Raw genomic sequence first — 20,946 nt, 5'->3', positions numbered from 1 at the left:
AGGGAAACCTATGTGTTTCGGTAGAGCCCAGACGGGCAAGGTGTTTTATTTTGGCTTTGTATGTTTTACTTTATGCCATGTGCCACAATAAAGCACAGTTTGGCCCTAAATCCTGGTGTCCGTGAAGAAGTGTGTGGTTGCGACCCCAGTGAAAGAGAGCTACCCCTTACAGTATGTAATTACAACTACGCCGTCCCATTTACTTAATTGGAATAGCTCCTTCCTAGTCACTTGAATGGTTTGGAGCTGTCCCATTGCAGTGAGTGGGGTCATCAGCAAATTGAGATAAGTGATCAAAATAAAACTTAACTTTCAATGAATCAACAATTAGAAAAAATTGGCCCCAAGATAATTTGATAATGTACACATATAATACAATATAGAAGCAAGGTAGGTCACCCCACAAATAATTGTGGCACTGGGTGGCAAGAATACACCTAAATTGAAAAAGGTGCTCGGCGGCACCAAAAATTGTGTAACCGGGTGGTCCAACCGCTCCGATGAGATGCTCCTTGGTGGAACGATTGCCTCACCAGTGTTAGATGATGTCTGTATACAGAGGCTGAAAACAGTTGCTGAACACAGGGTTAGGGATACTAGGCTAGCTTGCCCTAACGATGCCCTAAGGGACCTACACTGGCCTAGATGACCCGATCACGGACCCCCGTGACCAGGCACAATCAGGAACCTAACCCTGGAATTGATGCGCCCTAGTGAGCCCTCTCCTGCCTAGTCCCTATATGCATGTTTTGCTTAAAGATGAGTATTAAGCTCATCAGGGGAAACACAAGGGAGCTTGGGCTATCTGGCTGAGCGGGGCACACAGACAATGATACTGGCCGTGTCCCCTGGACAGCAAAGTAATATGTCCTCGATCCTGGTGTGGCTTCAAATGGACATACTGGCAGTATAGAAGGAAGAGGACCACTGATAATCACCCCCCCCTCCTCCTACCAAAATTACTAGCGCATGGACCTGATGTAGTCTCTTGATGAGTGGGGTCATCAATATAAAAAAACAGACAACCCCTTTAAGCCATCGGTTGAGATTAGTTTTTAACCTTTGGAGGATTTTTTTTTTTAGGGAATTTAATAATAAAGTAATATTTTTTTATTGGAGCATATGACTGGAGGTAATCATTTACATACTATTTTGGACGGTGCCTGACCTTATAAAGAGATAGTAATCTTTTATATGTGCACAAGCCAACTTTTTTTTTTTCAAACTTGCTGCAAAGCTTCTACAGTTAATTTAGCCTATTTTTTTGCCACAGCGGTGCAATTTCACTTTCCTTCCAATAATGTTTACTTATAGGCTAGAGATAAATTTTGCAATTCTAAACAAGGAGTACTAAATAACACTGGGGGGGAGGGGGCTTGATCTGATTTGTTCAGAGGCTGACAGGCAGCAAGTTAGCCAATCAGGAGGCAGGATTCTGACAGGTAATTTTGCTCAGAATGCCATACATGACTTTCTGTGCTCAGCTTGTGATATGAACGCATGCATTTTGGCCGTGTCTGTCAAAACACAATTTCAGACACAAGCTAGCAATCTAGGTGTAACTGGGATATAAATAGGCAGATGAAGGGTTTTGTCATGGAAGACATAGTAGTAGTGAACTGGTCACTCAGAGTTATTTGTCTCATATAGCTTGCTGGAAAGTTCTGCATTACAAAATCCTGCATCAACCTAATGTTTTTCTCTAAATGGAAATCCAAACAGCAATTTTTTTGTAAAAGCCTCACATTTCTACAGTTTATAGGCTTCTTACCAGAACCTCCATCATCAATAGCATACATTCTGCTGCAAATGCTGAGCAAGTGCCCCTTTTTTCCCCTAAAAAACGGTTTTCATTTAGCTCATGAGCTCAACTCATTTCAGTAATGCATTGTATCACTGCATGATATTGTGCAGTTACAGCAAACCTATTTTACTCCAATAACTGCATTAGTATAGCCATGTTTGTGAATGCATTTTACTGCAATAACTGCATTAGGATATGCGTCTTGGTGAACACATTGTATTACTTCAAAATACCGTACAGTTACAGCAAACACATTTTACTGCAATAACTGCATTAGTATGCCAGTGCTAGTCAACACACTGTATTACTTCCAAGCAGTGCAGTTTCTAGGTAAAATTTCTCTCAGGGCGAGTGTCAAAAAAACTCCCCCTCAAAACTGCTCGATGAAATAAGTGTCTCCCCATTGTAAAAAATGTGGAACCACATTGCATGGACGGTCACAGTGACGCACCCAGTGACCCACTGTCCCACAGTCTCAGGCTCTCACTCACAGCAGGCTTCTTTCTCAGCACTGCTCCGGGCGGGCGGTAACAGGCAGACAGTGCGGGCGGCGGTGCTCACCGCACTTACTGTACGTCACGCGGCACGCCGCCCGCACTGCCTGCCTGTGGGGGGACATTATTTTTAATAAGGATCACTATGGACATTATTTAGAATGGAGGCTGCTGTGGGTGTCATTATAACTGTATAATGTCTGATAGGCCTAGTCCTGAGTTATATTACCCTGCCCTGTATAATAATGTACCCTGATACCCCTTAGTTATATTACTCCAGCCGGGTAATATAACTAAGGGGTATCAGAAATGGGTACATTATTATACAGGGCATGGGCAGGGTGATATAACTCAGCTCAGGACTAGGCCTGACATTATACAGTTATAATGAGTAATGACACTCACAGCAGCCTCCATTCTAAATAATGCCATACTGATCCTTATTAAACTTAATGTCCCCCACAGTGACAGTGGCCCCCATTTTCATGTCTCCCACAGTGCTCCCCCCCCCATTGTAATTAATGTCCCCCCCCCCATTGTAATTAATGCCCCCCCCCATTGCAATTAATGCCCCCCCATTGTAATTAATGCCCCCCCCCCATTGTAATTAATGCCCCCCCAGACCATCACTCGCCTCACAGCAGGCATCAGCACTGCTTAGGGGCTCAGGGCGGGCGGTAACAGGCAGGCAGTGCGGCGCTCACTCACTAACTGTATGTCACACGCCTGCGCCGCCTAGTGGGAGGAGCAGGCGCGTGACGTCAGTAAGTGCCGCCCGCACTGTCTGAAGAGTGAGAGGACTCGGCACTCGGGCACAGGTCAGGCGAGATGTCAGAGGGAGGCAGGGCCGGTGCGAGGATTTTTGCCGCCCTAGGCAAGATAAAAATTGCCGCCCCCCCCCCCCCCCTTATCAGACATCACATATGTTCCACCCCTTTCTCAGCTTTTAAATTAAAATAACTGCTATGCTTCCCTAACGGTTAATCTAGCTTCTTGTAGCTGTCTTTTTGCGGAATGGAATTGCGGACTCATACATTTCTATGGGGCCGCAATTTCGATCCTGAAAAAAATAGAACATGTCCTATTCTTGTCCACAATAGCGGACAAGAATAGGCATATTCTCTTAGTGCCGGCAATGTGCGGTCCGCAAAATGTGGAAGGCACATTGCCGCTGTCCGTGTTTTGTGGATCCGCAAAACACATACGGACGTGTGAATGGACCCTAAATGTGAGGTAAATTAGTTTCCAATGTAGTATTAATAACTAAACAATTAAATAATAAACATATTGCATTGTCTACTTACCACCAGGACAATAAGATGATCTGGACTCTGGCTTCAGTCTGGCTCTGGGGACTCCCTTGTCACTCTCTTCTCCCCCCCCCTCCCTTGTCACTCTCATTCTACCCCCCCCCCCTTGTCACTCATTTCCATTCCCCCCCCCCCTTGTCACTCATTTCCATTCCCCCCCCTTGTCACTCATTTCCATTCCCCCCCCTTGTCACTCATTTCCATCCCCCCCTTGTCATTCATTTCCATTCCCCCCCTTGTCATTCATTTCCATTCCCCCCCCCCTTGTCACTCATTTCCATCCCCCCATTGTCACTCATTTCCATTCCCCCCCTTGTCACTCATTTCCATTCCCCCCCCTTGTCACTCATTTCCATTCCCCCCCCCTTGTCACTCATTTCCATTCCCCCCCCCTTGTCACTCATTTCCATTCCCCCCCCTTGTCACTCATTTCCATTCCCCCCCCCTTTTCACTCATTTCCATTCCCCCCCCCCTTGTCACTCATTTCCATTCCCCCCCCCTGTCATTCATTTCCATTCCCCCCCCTTGTCATTCATTTCCATTCCCCCCCCTTGTCATTCATTTCCATTCCCCCCCCTTGTCACTAATTTCCATTCTCCCCCCCCCCCTGTCACTAATTTCCATTCTCCCCCCCCCCGTCACTAATTTCCATTCCCCCCCCTGTCACTAATTTCCATTCTCCCCCCCCGTCACAAATTTCCATCCCCCCCCCCGTCACTAATTTCCATTCTCCCCCCCGTCACTAATTTCCATTCTCTCCCCCCCCCTGTCACTAATTTCCATTCCCCCCCCCCCCCCCGTCACTAATTTCCATTCTATTGTCACCTCTAGTGTAGCGTGGCCGAGCTCTGTTCGGTCCGCGGTACAGGAGCATTTGTTTCCTGTACCCGGCCGGACTGAAAGGAAGTGCACACTAAGTGAGCACTTCCTGTCAGTCCGGCCGGGTACAGGAAACAAATGCTCCTGTACCGCGGACCGAACAGAGCTCGGCCACGCTACATTAACATGAGCACAGAGCAGAGACAGCAGGCAGGAGATTCTTTAGAGGAGCGGCAAGCGCTCAGCCGCTCAGGAGGCGCAGCATGACGGGCGCCGCCGGCTGGCAATTATATATAACCAATTTTTATTTTTTATTTTTTTACACCACACAGGGCGCCCCTGCCGGCGCCCCCCTTCTGACAGCGCCCCGGGCGGCCGCCCGTCCCGCCCGCCCCTAGAAACGGCCCTGCTTCCAAGATATTGTTCAATTAGAACACACATTTTACATCAATAACTGCATTAGATTCCTCTGCATCTGGAGGAAACAAGGTTTCTACACAAAATAGAAGAGGATTATTTACGGTAAGAGCAGTGAGACTATGGAACTCTCTGCCTGAGGAGGTGATGATGGTGAATTCACTAAAAGAGTTCAAGAGGGGGATGGATGTATTTCTGGAATGTAATAATTAGAGATGAGCGAATTTTTAAGAAATTCCATTTGGCCGGTTCGGCAAATTTTTTGAAAAAATTTGGCTCGATCCAAATTTATTTGCGGCAAATCGCGTTAAAAAACTGCTATTTTATGGCTGCAGAGAGCTTTTATAGTGGGTTAGAACACTGTGCTTGCAGTAACACGCATAGAGAGTCTGCTCCGGTAGTGAAATAATACTGTGAGTCAGTATGACATGCAGGTGACAGGCGTCGCTCTTAGAATCACTGCACGCTTCACTTGTTTGGGCAGTCACAGGGCCAAAACTGACCAAATAACTCAAGTATAAACTCAGCCTTACAGGTCGATGTTAGCGCCAAGAAGAAGTGCACTCCTTTTACAACATCGTCAGCTTATTCCACATAGATGTCTACAGAACCTATTAAACCCTTATACAAGTAGAGTCCCCCCCAGAGTGGAGAGGGTGTCAGCAGTAAGTCTTTGTTGACGTCACTGATTATTTTGCCCTTCCTCTGATCCGTCAGAGCAATAACCCCCAAAAAACGGATCCTGTCTGTTGAGCATCCGCCTTCACTCAGTCAGCATTTGGTAAGTAATCCATCAGTATTGCTAATGCCCAAAAAAACAGGAGTGGATCCAAAACAGAGATGACACGTGAATGGAATATTTGCATGTCTTCTGTGTTTTGTACCCACTCCTGCTTTTGGATACCAAATCACAAGCCTGCACATCCAGCCACTCTTCCTGTTTTCACCGCTCCCTGTTTTCCTCTGGCCTCATGCTGCACTGTAACCTGACATTGCATAGCATCAGGTCATAGTGTGCGCACTATGTCCTGATGCTGCATGCACTCAGAACAGTGCAGTGTAGTGCTCCGAGAAGACCAGGGAGTAGTGAGTACAGCCAGCCCTACTCTCACTGCTCCCTGCATACTAGTGAGCACTTCCATAATGGAAGCACTAAATGGTATTTGCACTACCATCCCCCTCCCCCTCACACACACTTTTGGGGGGAAAAGTGCATCTTAAAAAAGTAAAAAATATGGTATATTTTGGTCAGACTGTGTCCTATAGCGTTTTTGTTTAATAAACTGTTGAATATTTTCTTATGAAATTTTGATTTTGCACAAACTAGTGCACCATATACCATAGTAGTGGACAAAAATTGTGCCAGAGAGTAAGCTCTGGTGGCAGTGAAAAAAATATGATTGTTGCTGGTGGGGGCTCTGTGTGGGTAATTTTTCTCCACAGTTCTTACCATTACAGTATTGCACTCTGTCTGAGCAGAATTTACCCCAAAAAATTTATAAAAATTGTCCATTTATCAGAGTCATGTTCCTGACCCCTAAAGTACATTTTTTATGGACTCTGTGCAAAAAATGCACCAAAATGATACGCAACTGACAATACTAGCTAATTGCTCAAGCCGATGTTAAAAGCTGAGAACTTTGCCAATATCTTCCAGTCAGGAACATATCGGAGCCCCTCATGCACCACGTCACGGTGTCTCAGCACGCATTGGGTCCTACCACTAAACTGCCTGTGGTGTGTGAACAAGGTCTGAACAGTGCAATTAACTCACAGCCAGGCTCTCACATGCCTCCATAGTGGTATCACAAATGCATTGTGAGGTAAAATAAAGCTGGGAGCCGCACTCACAACAGACCACGTGACACAGAAGCTGCCAGGTGCAAAAGAATGTTACCAACAAAATAAAGTGGCACATTCCATACACATAAGGACAAAAACTCACTGAAAAAAGTGGCCTAAACGGATGAAAATGCTCCAAACCCAGACACTGTGGCGTGTCTATAACCGGGGGAGCAATTACTCCGCATGCGGTCCGCAAACAACGGCAATCCCCAGCAAAAAATACGTACAATGGAGGATGCCGGTGCGGACCGCATGCAAAACAAGAACATCTTACACAAAATGATACATTGTGCAGATGAAAAAATATACATACACAAATCACTGCAAAAAATGCACCAACATGATACGCAACTGACAATACTAGCTAATTTCTCAGGCCGATGTTAAAAGCTGAGAACTTTGCCAATATCTTCCAGTCAGGAACATATTGCTCCCCCGGTTATAGACACGCCACAGTGTCTGGGTTTGGAGCATTTTCACCCGTTTAGGCCACTTTTTTTTTTATAAATAAAATTTAAATGAAAGTGAAGCATAATATAGCACATGACAATCTAGCCCTTGTGGATTAAGAAGCCATGCATTGCTCTAATTTCTCTGCTAGATGTTCTGCAGGCTGGAAGATCAGGGGGTATGTACAGGGAGTGCAGAATTATTAGGCAAGTTGTATTTTTGAGGATTAATTTTATTATTGAACAACAACCATGTTCTCAATGAACCCAAAAAACTCATTAATATCAAAGCTGAAGTAGTTTTTAGTTTGTTTTAAGTTTTAGCTATTTTAGGGGGAGATCTGTGTGTGCCCGTGACTATTACTGTGCATAATTATTAGGCAACTTAACAAAAAACAAATATATACCCATTTCAATTATTTATTTTTACCAGTGAAACCAATATAACATCTCAACATTCACAAATATACATTTCTGACATTCAAAAACAAAAACAAATCAGTGACCAATATAGCCACCTTTCTTTGCAAGGACACTCAAAAGCCTGCCATCCATGGATATTGTCAGTGTTTTGATCTGTTCACCATCAACATTGCGTGCAGCAGCAACCACAGCCTCCCAGACACTGTTCAGAGAGGTGTACTGTTTTCCCTCCTTGTAAATCTCACATTTGATGATGGACCACAGGTTCTCAATGGGGTTCAGATCAGGTGAACAAGGAGGCCATGTCATTAGATTTTCTTCTTTTATACCCTTTCTTGCCAGCCACGCTGTGGAGTACTTGGACGCGTGTGATGGAGCATTGTCCTGCATGAAAATCATGTTTTTCTTGAAGGATGCAGACTTCTTCCTGTACCACTGCTTGAAGAAGGTGTCTTCCAGAAACTGGCAGTAGGACTGGGAGTTGAGCTTGACTCCATCCTCAACCCGAAAAGGCCCCACAAGCTCATCTTTGATGATACCAGCCCAAACCAGTACTCCACCTCCACCTTGCTGGCGTCTGAGTCGGACTGGAGCTCTCTGCCCTTTACCAATCCAGCCACGGGCCCATCCATCTGGCCCATCAAGACTCACTCTCATTTCATCAGTCCATAAAACCTTAGAAAAATCAGTCTTGAGATATTTCTTGGCCCAGTCTTGACGTTTCAGCTTGTGTGTCTTGTTCAGTGGTGGTCGTCTTTCAGCCTTTCTTACCTTGGCCATGTCTCTGAGTATTGCACACCTTGTGCTTTTGGGCACTCCAGTGATGTTGCAGCTCTGAAATATGGCCAAACTGGTGGCAAGTGGCATCTTGGCAGCTGCACGCTTGACTTTTCTCAGTTCATGGGCAGTTATTTTGCGCCTTGGTTTTTCCACACGCTTCTTGCGGCCCTGTTGACTATTTTGAATGAAACACTTGATTGTTCGATGATCACGCTTCAGAAGCTTTGCAATTTTAAGAGTGCTGCATCCCTCTGCAAGATATCTCACTATTTTTGACTTTTCTGAGCCTGTCAAGTCCTTCTTTTGACCCATTTTGCCAAAGGAAAGGAAGTTGCCTAATAATTATGCACACCTGATATAGGGTGTTGATGTCATTAGACCACACCCCTTCTCATTACAGAGATGCACATCACCTAATATGCTTAATTGGTAGTAGGCTTTCGAGCCTATACAGCTTGGAGTAAGACAACATGCATAAAGAGGATGATGTGGTCAAAATACTCATTTGCCTAATAATTCTGCACTCCCTGTAATTTCTACTAGAGCTCTCTATGTAACTGTCACAGCTTCTAACTGTAGATATGACTGGTGGCAGTTGAAGAATGGAACTGAGCATGTACAACCACCTCAAAGTGGAAGTATACATATTATACTCCAAGTGGTGCCGTTATGATTTAAAAAAATAAAAATAAAAAATTCTCACAACTGGAGCATATTTTGTCGCAGAAAGTAAATTAGAAAAGGAACTAGTTTTCCATGCTGAATTTAATTAAACTAACAATTCATATTGACAGACAACGTCTTTAGTAAACATTATCTTCAAAAAAATCCATTTATTAGAGTCATGTACCTGACCTTGAATAGATTTTATTGGACTTTGTCCAATTGCAACCATCTAAAAATGACTGACAATTGTCTTGTCTTCACAAAATTACTGAAAATTAACTTCTTGTCTTTAAAAAAATGCTTAAAATTGTGTAGTCTTCAAAAATGTCAATGTCAATGTTTTGTGCAGCAGCCATGATACTGCATTTAAGAAACAAGGCAGGCCCTTTTGACAATGCCACTGTAACAGTGGCTGCTGTACACCACTGTACCGCCGCTTACCGCCATGGACCTGGGCGCCGTGCTCAGCGGTGATCCTTCGGTCCATCGCTGCAGTCCTTGGCTCTGTCACTGTACGTGCTGTGGTGCTGAGGATTCCGCTCCACAGGTTCCACTCAGCATTGGCCACAGCATGCCTAGTGCTGGTTTCTGGTTACACTGCCCTAGAGGTGGTGCGCATCACTCCCTGGGCTGCATGAGTTGGGTCATGTGACCTCGTTGACCAACCCAGGCTCTCCTGCAGGTACTAAAGTGGTTCAGCCCTCTTCCCAGATGCCTCAGTGTCGAGGTCCTTGAGTTTGCTAGTTCCTAAAACTCACGTATGCTCCTGTCACGGCCACAGTTTTGGCCGTGACTCCTTGGGAGCCGCATACGGTTGCCCGCGGTTTGGGATGTAGTTTCAATCGCAGCTTGAGGCATTATGTTGTTAGCCTCAAGTGCGGTTGCCGCGGACAACAGCTTTGTGTGCGGTTCCCTTGGAGTTGTGTGCGTGTTTGTATGCACTTTGGTATGTTTGTGTGCACTCTGTGTTATGTGTGGTGTGCACTTACATCTTTCCCTCACTGTGGTTGCCCGTGGCAACGTTTAGTCGTTGTGTACATGTGGTGGCAGTGTCCCGGCCTTCGGGCTGACTCCCAGGACATGAGTGCCACCCATGTCGTTGCCTGCGGCAACAGCCACAGTGTGTCTCGTGTTTTGGACACTTCTCCTTTAAGTGTGTGTTTCCCTTCCCTGGTGTTGGAAGGGTTAACTTCCTTCCTAGAGTGCGTTCTCCGGAGGGAGAGCGTTCCTGGGGGTTCTCCGTTAACGGCACGGTTGGTGGCTTATTCCCCGCCACCTTACCTTCCGTGTCCGTGTTGGGGATCCCTCGTTCCTCTCCATGTTCCCATCTCTGGTCGTTTGCTGGCAGCACTCCGTAAGTGGTCCGGCTGCGTGCTGGTTAGGAGTGTCTGCTGGCAGCGACTGGAGTGGGGACGTTAGTGGAGAGTCCCCTCGTCCATCTCTCGGTGGTTCTCTCTCCTTTGTCGCTGGTGCGGGCTGCAGGCCTCGTCGGACTGGCTGTGTTGTGTGCTGGGAGAGGATGCAGCTGACAGCGACTTTCTGGGAACCATGTTCTGAGAGTGGACGTCCCCTTCTCCCATCCTCTTGTGTGAGTCCCTCACGTGTTTTTTTTTGGTGGGGGGGCTTTGAGGGGTGGGAGTGTCACGGCCACAGTTTTGGCCGTGACTCCTTGGGAGCCGCATACGGTTGCCCGCGGTTTGGGTTGTAGTTTCAATCGCAGCTTGAGGCATTATGTTGTTAGCCTCAAGTGCGGTTGCCGCGGACAACAGCTTTGTGTGCGGTTCCCTTGGAGTTGTGTGCGTGTTTGTATGCACTTTGGTATGTTTGTGTGCACTCTGTGTTATGTGTGGTGTGCACTTACATCTTTCCCTCACTGTGGTTGCCCGTGGCAACGTTTAGTCGTTGTGTACATGTGGTGGCAGTGTCCCGGCCTTCGGGCTGACTCCCAGGACATGAGTGCCACCCATGTCGTTGCCTGCGGCAACAGCCACAGTGTGTCTCGTGTTTTGGACACTTCTCCTTTAAGTGTGTGTTTCCCTTCCCTGGTGTTGGAAGGGTTAACTTCCTTCCTAGAGTGTGTGTGCACTGGGTGTGTCCGTTTGTGGGTGTGGCTGCCTGGGCTATAAAGCCTCAGTTTAGACAGACTTCTGAGGGGTACTCCAGCCTTGTAAGCTGGAGGAACTCTCCTGGTCTTTTCCATCTGCCAGTGTGGGCCACCCTTGTGATCATAAATTGTGATACACTATGTTATGTTATGATCAGTTGATTTGTTCCTGTTGTATATTTGTGCAGCTATGGATCTGGGTTCCTGTGTGTGGTTGTGTGTTTGCTGGGTTCATTGAATCTTGTCTGGACTTCAGCTTGCCTGCACAGGGATCCAGTCAGCAAGGCTGTGGCAGGTAAGTGGAACTAGTTCACATTGCCTGCCATATCCATAGGACTGTTTGTGTTCCCCTATTTTCCCAACAGCTTGGCCGTTGAGACTCCTGCTCCTCCGTGCCTAGGAGGAGTGGGGCGTCTTACTCTGACTCCTAGCGCAGGGACCGGACGGAGGGTGAGTTAGGGATCCGAGGTTCCTGCGCATGGGTCCTCCTACCTTTAAGGTCGGCCCATGCAGTTAGGAGTTAGGGTCAGGGTAGGGACGCTGTTAGGAGGTGACCTGCTCCCTATCCTGTTCTCCTGGCCGAGTAGGCCATAACATGACCAGGCTTTACACGGCTGAGGATTTCCCCCATCCTCAGCCGTGACAGCTCCTGATTTATACTTCGTTCCTGGATTCTGCTATTCGTCCGTTCCCATCCTGTTTGCCTTGACTCTCCTGTTGCTGACCCGGATTGCCTGACCTTTACCTGTACCGCCTACCCTGACCTTTTGCCTGTCTGACTACGCCTCTGCCTCATCCTTCGGTCCTGCACTGTTGCTCCTGGTAACGACAACGCCTGCCTGACTACACTTGTACTTCTGGTACCTACTCCGGTATCTATTGGTCCGCCTGGACCAGCTGCCTCATGTGCCCACCCTTATCAAGAGGTAGCGACCTGGTGTTCACTTCGGGAAAGTCTATCCCCACTATCAGGGTTACTGTGAAGAATCGAGGGGAACACTTACACAACACCCTTAGAGGAGGTGGGACACATGGCACATGGTTCACATGATAACTTTGGTGGTTCAATGTTTTTAAAAAAAGTATTGTAGCTTTCAGAACGTTCTGGCCATATAAGGTAAGCCTCCCATCTGTCAGCCCTGGTAACCCTCTGTTTTGTCCTATCCATGTGCATGTCTCCATTTTTGTATAGCTTCCGCAACTTGCTTGTCTGACCCCATAAACTTTTGGAACATTCACCGTCACAGGCCCGATTTGCTATTTGTGGACTGTCTTGACCAGCATCCAGTGTACTGTCAGAGAGGGTATTCAGCAAAGCAGGTGGCATCATCACACCAAGTCTGAAAAGCTTGACCTCCTCAAGGTTATAAAACCTCCCGGAATTAGGCAGTTGCTATTTATCGCTGATTGTTTATTCACCGTTCATTTATTAATGGCCACACAGCTTTGCTGGTGAAACACCTGCAAGCTAAAGCAGCCTCTTAAGATGTAAATGAGAAAGTAGTAGCAGTTCAGTGCTGCTGAGGTTTTCGACACATTTGACCTACTCTCAAAGAGCAAATGTTACACAGTAGAGCTGAATGTGCATGTTACTGGGGGCCTCAGGACTGTTGGATAAATGATTGTCTATCTGACAGCTGATATGATGAACTTTGCCTTGCACACCAAAACATGTTTCTATTCGGAGAGTTAAAAGTATTTTAAAATGTATATATATTTTTTTCCTTTAGATATTGAGTGCTCCATTCCAGAGTCTTCAAATCTCGTACTAAGCCCTTTTGATAATAGTTATAAAATTAGAACGAAGGTATCATTTTCATGCAAGGGACGCTTCGTTAGATCTGGATCTTTGGAAAGCGTTTGCACAGAAGGAGGCTGGAATCCACTTTTACCCACCTGTAAAGGTGAGTTTACATTACAAAAGTAAAAAGTTTGAATATTTTTGAAACATTGGTTCTACATGAATAGTGCAATGTATTTTAGAAGAGATCAAAAGATCACCTATTATAGTCCCCTTGTGGGAATATTAAATGGTTAAAAAAAAAGTAATAAAAATAATTTTTATGAGAAAAAAAAATTCCAAGTTAGAAAAAACATTTTTTTTTCCATTGAAAAAAACACTTTTTATTGGAGAAAATTAGATAACATCTCCTCCACATCTTTGGTATTCTCACATCCATAACGATCTGCACTACACAATTGTCATGCTTATTTGCCACAGGCTAAATGGAATAAAAATTGATCAAAAAATGTTATGTGAAAAACTGTGTACAGGGTCCACTGTAGCGTGGCCTCTGAATCCTACCCCATATAGACTATTTTTATACCCACCAAATATATTGGGGGCGAGGAGAAATTAATAAATTAATAAAACTTTTAATGGTCAAAAATACTAAAATAAAAAGTATATCCAAAATAATATGCCACAATGCAAAAAGTGATAGACAAGGGTTACACATAAAATGTTATCTAAAAGCTGGTAACCATACAGTATAGACAAGAAAAAAGACAAAAAACACAGCGCCTCATGTGTGGTACCGCCTTATAGATAATATAGTATTGTGGTGCGTATTTCGCTTACCGGATTCTGTTGTGAGGAGTCGCAACAGCTGTATATGCCTTAGTTGGTATCTATCCCTACCAGCATCAGGGAATGCCGTACTGCTGCCTGGGCCTCTTCCTGTCTCGGTAGTTCCAGGAAAGTAAGTATGCAGAAAATCATAAAAATATCAGACCACTATCCGGCGCTGCTGGCATATAAATCAGTCCTTGGGATGAATAATATTCTTTTATTTAAAGTCAACGCGTTTCAAGGGCGAAGTGCCCCCTTCGTCAGGACAGTTTACAGAATAAGGATTCACTTGTGATAGAAGTGTTTAAAACGCTGTTTTGGCGGGTTAATCTGGGGGAGGTTCAGAGGTAGGGGCGGGCGTGTTTGGTATAATGAGGCTCCTAGTTAGCCGGTCTCATTATCAGGGTCCTTCAATAGCATTTTATTGCATCGATTACAGATAATAAGTGGCATGCATGTCGGTATCTAAAATGACACCTAAGGGGATACATTGTGTGGTATGCGGGCTACAGTAGCACAAGATCAAGCGCTCCATATTGTGGCTAAATACATAGTTTAAATGATACATTTACTGATGCCTGTAATGATACATTTAATGATGCCTGTAATGATACATTTAATAATACTAGAGTGAGTCATTCCTCACAGTGCTGACATCTTCACAGGATCGCAGCGCACACCATACTTCCACATAGAGTTGGGGGCATTCTCAGTTCCATGCAGCGATCCGGCCTGTCAGCTGTTCTGCAGGATGTCACGGAAGGTGTACAGCAAACAAGAAGACACAAAAGGAAGATCCGACTGACTGGATCCAAAACTAAGGAATGAAAGGGGGAGCCCTGCAACAGACCTGACTCTCTCCCTAACTGCTCAGCCTATGCAAAATTCTCAATGGTAGAAGATCGCATATCCTCGTACCTCGACTGTATAACACCTGAACACCCTATAATAGTGAGGGGACACGACCACCGCCTCCCTACACTTGATACGGAGGGAGTCAGGGTCATCTGAGATCCAGCAAACAGGAAAATACAAATGAATGAACAAAAGTTATCTGTAGAAGACTCAGTAGTAGCATCCAGCATGCATACACTCCAGGAAGTTGATGCAGTATGGGAAGGGATTTAAAGGGATGCAATCAGTGCAACTACATGACAGCTGAGAGAGGCTAACGAGATGAGAAAATGAAAGCAAAACAAAAGGAACCTCAAGGAGGAGGTTCTGAAGGACGTCTGTCAGAGCTTCTCAGATGTCTGGTGGTGACAGTACCCCTCCTTCTACGAGTGGACTCCGGACACTCAGAGCCCACCTTCTCAGGATGGGACCTATGGAAAGCCCTGATGAGACGAGTGGCCTTAATGTCCGTCACTGGGACCCACATCCTCTCCTCAGGACCATAACCCTCCCAATGAACGAGGTACTGGAGAGAACCGCGGACAACACGAGAATCCACAATCCTAGAGACCTGAAATTCAAGATTACCATCAACCACAATCGGAGGAGGAGGCAAAGACGAGGGTACAATGGGTTGGATATAAGGTTTTAATAAGGACTTATGAAAAACATTATGGATCTTCCAAGTCTGAGGAAGATCAAGACGGTAGGCAACAGGATTGATGACGGACAAGATTTTGTAAGGCCCAATAAACTTAGGACCCAACTTCCAGGAGGGAACCTTCAATTTGATATTCTTAGTAGACAACCACACCAGATCACCAACATTCAGGTCCGGACCAGGCATACGTCTCTTATCCGCCACACGCTTATATCTCTCACTCATGCTCTTTAGATTATCCTGAATCTTTGCCAAATCAATGACAAAGACGAGGAGAATCTGTCCTCATCAGGTAAACCAGAAGACCCCTCTCCAGAGAATGTCCCAAACTGCGGATGAAACCCATATGCACCAAAAAATGGTGACTTATCAGAGGACTCCTGACGACGGTTATTTAAAGCAAACTCAGCAAGGGACAAAAAAAAAAACACCAATCCTCCTGATTCTCCGCCACAAAACAGCGCAGATATGTCTCCAGATTCTGATTGACGCGCTCTGTCTGACCATTCGACTGCGGGTGGAAAGCAGAAGAGAATGACAACCGAACCCCCAAGCGAGAACAGAAAGCCTTCCAGAATCTGGAAACAAACTGTGTGCCCCTATCAGAGACAATGTCTGAAGGAATACCATGCAATTTGACAATGTGATCAATAAATGCCAGCGTCTTAGCATTGGGCAAGCCAGGAAAAGGAATGAAATGCACAATTTTGCTAAAACGGTCCACCACCACCAGAATCACAGTCTTCCCCGAGGAACGAGGCAGGTCCGTAATGAAGTCCATGGACAGATGTGTCCAAGGACGGGAAGGAATGGGTAACGGAAGGAGAGGACCTGATGGCCGTGAATGAGGGACTTTGGCACGAGCGCAGGTCTCGCAGGCTGCCACAAAACCCTCAACCTTACTTACTTGACTTACGAAGCGCAGGCCACCAGAATCTCAGAGCGATGAGATCCACTGTGGCTCTTGCCCCCGGGTGCCCAGCAAGGACAGTATCGTGGTGCTCCTTAAAAATCTTGTGTCTTAAAGCGAGAGGCACAAACAACCTCCCAGGAGGACAAAGATCAGGAGCCTCTGACTGGGCTACCTGAACCTCTGCCTCCAATTCAGGATAAAGAGCAGAGACCACCACACCTTCAGCCAAAATGCGACCCGGGTCTTCAAAATTCCCACCTCCCGGAAAACAACGTGACAGGGCATCCGCCTTCACATTCTTAACCCCAGGGCGGAAGGTGACAACAAAATTAAACCTTGAAAAGAACAAAGACCATCTGGCCTGTCTCGGGTTCAGACGCTTGGCTGACTCCAAGTAGGCCAGATTCTTATGGTCAGTAAACACGGTAATAGGGTGTCTGGCTCCCTCTAGCCAATGGCGCCATTCCTCAAAAGCTAACTTGATGGCCAACAACTCCCTATCTCCCACATCGTAATTACTCTCTGCGGAGGAGAGTTTCTCCGAGAAAAAGGCACATGGTCGCCATTTGGCAGGAGAGGGACCCTGAGACAAGACCGCACCCACACCCACCTCAGAAGCATCAACCTCAACTATGAAGGGTAGAGAAATATCAGGTTGTATCAAGATGGGAGCGGAAGCAAAACTCTCCTTGATATTAGAAAAGGCCTTACGCGCCTCTACCGACCAGGAGGAAAAATCTACCCCCTTTCTAGTCATATCAGTGAGTGGTTTAACAACAGAGGAATAATTCAAAATAAACTTCCTGTAATAATTGGCAAAACCCAGAAAACACATCAGCGCCTTCTGATTCTCAGGAAGCTCCCACTCAAGCACAGCGCGGACCTTCTCGGGGTCCATGCGAAAACCAGAAGCGGAGAGAAGAAACCCCAGAAATTGAATTTCTGGAACCGCAAACACACATTTTTCCAGTTAAGCGTACAATTTATTCTCCCGCAGGATGAGCAAGACCTGACGTAAATGTTCCTTATGAGTTTTGAAATCAGGAGAAAAAATCAAAATGTCATCCAGATACACTAATACAAATTTCCCCATTAAATGATAAAAAATGCTGTTCACAAAATGCTGAAAGACGGCTGGAGCATTCATCAACCCAAAAGGCATAACCAAATTCTCAAAATGGCCCTCAGGGGTATTGAAGGCCGTCTTTCATTCGTCTCCTTCTCTGACCCTGACCAGGTTGTATGCCCCTCTTAGATCCAATTTGGAAAAAACTTTAGCCCCCACAATCTGGTTAAACAGGTCCAGGATCAGAGGAAGCGGATAAGGGTCACGAATTGTGATACTGTTCAGCTCCCTGAAATCCAGACATGGTCTTAAAGAACCATCTTTTTTCTTAACAAAGAAAAAAACAGCGGCAACAGGTGACTTTGAGGGTCGTATGTGTCCCTTTCTCAGACTCTTAGAGATATAAGCACGCATAGAGACCCTTTCAGGTTGGGAGAGATTGTATAAACGAGATTTAGGCAGCTTGGCGCCTGGGGTGAGATTAATAGGGCAATCGTACTCCCTGTGAGGGGGCAATTCCTGAACACCACTCTCAGAAAACACATCCGAAAATTCAGAGAGAAAAGATGGTACAGTCTTAGTAGAAACCTCTGAAACAGATGTCGTGAGGCAATTCTCTCTGCAAAAGTCACTCCAGCCATTTATTTGCCTTGCTTGCCAATCAATGGTGGGGTTATGTTTAGTGAGCCAGGGTAGCCCCAACACTAAAGGAGTAGGCAACCCGTTTAGGACGAAACATGACACATCCTTCACATGAGTATCACTCACAATCAAACGGATATTGTGAACATTGCCCTTTAACGATTTCTGAGAAAGTGGAACAGAATCAATAGCAAAAACAGTTATATCCTTTCCCAAAGTGCATACCTGGAAACCATGAGTTATAGCAAATTGATTATCAATAATATTGACAGCTGCTCCACTATCTACAAAAATCTCACAAAAAATATTCTTGCTCTCTAGCGCCACCCTGGCAGGTAGGACAAAACGGGAACTACAAGCAAACGGAAAACCTTCAATTTCCGCATCAACCTTGCCAATAGTAACAGATGGAACGTTTTTAGAGGATTTTTTTCTTTTTGTTTCTTTATTACTCTCAAAAAACTGCCTGAATCTCCAAGAGGGACACACATTTGCCAAATGATTTATACCTCCACAACAGAAACAAACCCTCCCATGAGAGCTGAATCCTCTATTGTTAGAGGCAAGCAAACCCAGCTGCATGGGCCCCTGCTCAGAAGGGATTGAGAGCGACTGAGACCCCTGTGCCCTGAATGAGACCGCCGCACTGTCCTTGGACTGAGTATGACAGGAAGGAGTGATCTCTCCTCTCTCTCTAAGACGCCTGTCAATACGAACGGCCCGAGACATGGCAGAGTCCAAAGAGGTAGGTCTCTCATGAAAGGCAAATGCATCTTTCAATCCCTCTGAAAGACCATGGCAAAATTGACTTCGGAGTGCAGCATCATTCCAACCAGTATCAGCTGCCCATCTCCGAAATTCTGAACAGTATATCTCTGCGGACTGTTTACCCTGGCATAAAAGATGTAATCTAGACTCAGCCAGAGCAATACGATCCGGATCATCATATATCTGACCCAGGGCTAAAAAAAATTAATCCACTGAACAGAGGGGCCGTGCCCCCACCGGCAGCGAAAAGGCCCAGGACTGAGCGTTATCCCTGAGCAGCGAGATGATGATCCCCACCCTCTGCTCCTCATCACCAGAGGAATGGGGAAGTAGGCGAAAATGGAGTTTGCAAGCCTCTCTAAAACAAACAAAATTCTCACTACCCCGGAGAACGTATCCGGGAGCAAGATCTTAGGCTCAGAACAAACTCCATGAACGCAAGCTGAACCGGTCACCTGAAACTGCGAAACAGTTTTACGGAGATCTGCTACCTCCAATGAAAGACCCTGCATGTGTTCAGTCAAAAGTGAAACCGGATCCATGCTTGAGACGGTTTTGGCGGTTTATAATGTCACGGAAGGTGTACAGCAAACAAGAAGACACAAAAGGAAGATCCGACTGACTGGATCCAAAACTAAGGAACGAAAGGGGGATCCCTGCAACAGACCTGACTCTCTCCCTAACTGCTCAGCCTATGCAAAATTCTCAATGGTAGAAGATCGCATATCCTCGTACCTAGACTGTATAACACCTGAACACCCTATAATAGTGAGGGGACACGACCACCGGCTCCCTACACTTGATTCCAGCAAACAGGAAAATACAAATGAATGAACAAAACTTATCTGTAGAAGACTCAGTAGTAGCATCCAGCATGCATACACTCCAGGAAGTTGTATAAACCGCAAAGTGATGCAGTATGGGAAGGGATTTAAAGGGATGCAATCAGTGCAACTACATGACAGCTGAGAGAGGCTGACGAGATGAGAAAATGAAAGCAAAACAAAAGGAACCTCAAGGAGGAGGTTCTGAAGGACGTCTGTCAGAGCTTCTCAGATGTCTGGTGGTGACACAGGCTCTCCGGACTCATACTGCATGCTGTGACTCTGTGGGACACCAGCGCTGCCTGATCTTCTGACTCAAATCCTCAAAGTCCACACAGTAATCCTGTGCAGCACTGGGGTTCAACTTGATCTTTATTCTTTATTCTCAGCACCAGTTGGTGCAGTGGCTCTGTGGGGTTCGGGACCCTTATTTCAGAGAAGGTAGGATGATTCTTATGTATGTTATTTTTGGGGGCGCATGACCCTAATGTGCAATTGATTGTCAAATGCCGGCTACTTGCATATAGTGAGGATAGGTATAAAATATGCAATTTAAAATTCTTATGGCTGGTCTATGGTCATGCTGAAGGGGTTAAAAGCTCTTATAAGGCACCAAATGTGTTAAAAGACATTGAAGGACATGTCTACAAAGATAAAAACATATTGGGATTGCACTCATATCTATCATTATATTACTGTTATTAAGATATATAATATGGTAAATAAATAGATAAATAGGTCTCTATCTAGTTCCTTATTTTTGGTGTGGACGAGATAAATAGACTCCAATGGAGCACGATTGGTTGGGGTAGGTGGGTAGATATCTAAAATATATATACACATATATATATGTGCAAACATACATCCAAAGGTACACATATACAAAAAGTACATACAAAAATTCATAAAATAAAAATAAAAATAATAATAATAATAATAAAATAAAAATAAAATAAATAAGTATGCATACAGGTGTATTATGTAGGTGTTATGGTATATATTAAATACTCTCTAACACTATACCAGGGGTACTCAACTAGTTTTATTAAAGGTCCACATATCAGGGTCTGCAGTCAGGTGAAGGTCCGAGCTGAACGCCAACAGTAAAGATGCCATGCGATCATGTGATACATGCGCGTGGGGCGCTCTGACGTTATAGTGGAGCGCCCCGGGTAAGTCCCAGAATTAGTAATGGCCACATTAGTGCCCCAGTAAGAATAATGTCCCCATTAGTGCCCCCAGTAAGAGTATTGCCCCCCTTCTCTGCTTTTGCAAAAAAAAAAAAATAATTTGCATTCACCTGGCTGCGGTGAACATTCGCTGCTGACTGCAAGCTCAGGACCGGTGCTCTAACGTGATGACGTCTTGTAGGTCCTGTCCTGAGCTTCTAGTCAGCAGGGAGTGTTCTCCACAGCGTGAGCAAATGGAGGTGGAGGTACCGTAGGCGTAATATATTTTTTTTTTTACTAGCACAAGTAGCGGTGGAGGTAAAGG

The 20,946-nt window shown here is 45.5% G+C and overlaps 1 protein-coding gene across 13 annotated transcripts in view; it reads left to right on the top strand.

Annotated features, from left to right (window-relative positions):
• Nucleotides 1-20,946, top strand: part of CFH (complement factor H) — a 1,589,177-nt gene that overhangs the window by 209,611 nt on the left and 1,358,620 nt on the right. For all 13 annotated transcript variants that reach the window (XM_040407275.1, XM_040407278.1, XM_040407279.1 and 10 more), the window contains exon 12: nt 12,843-13,016. In XM_040407275.1, the coding sequence (XP_040263209.1) occupies nt 12,843-13,016 (174 nt within the window). The remainder of the gene's footprint in view (nt 1-12,842; nt 13,017-20,946) is intronic.

Source organism: Bufo bufo, chromosome 9 (genome assembly GCF_905171765.1).
Source record: "Bufo bufo chromosome 9, aBufBuf1.1, whole genome shotgun sequence".
In the NCBI taxonomy this organism is placed as follows: domain Eukaryota; kingdom Metazoa; phylum Chordata; class Amphibia; order Anura; family Bufonidae; genus Bufo; species Bufo bufo.
Note: the sequence above shows the minus strand (reverse complement) of the source record. Positions and strands in the feature narration are given on the sequence as shown.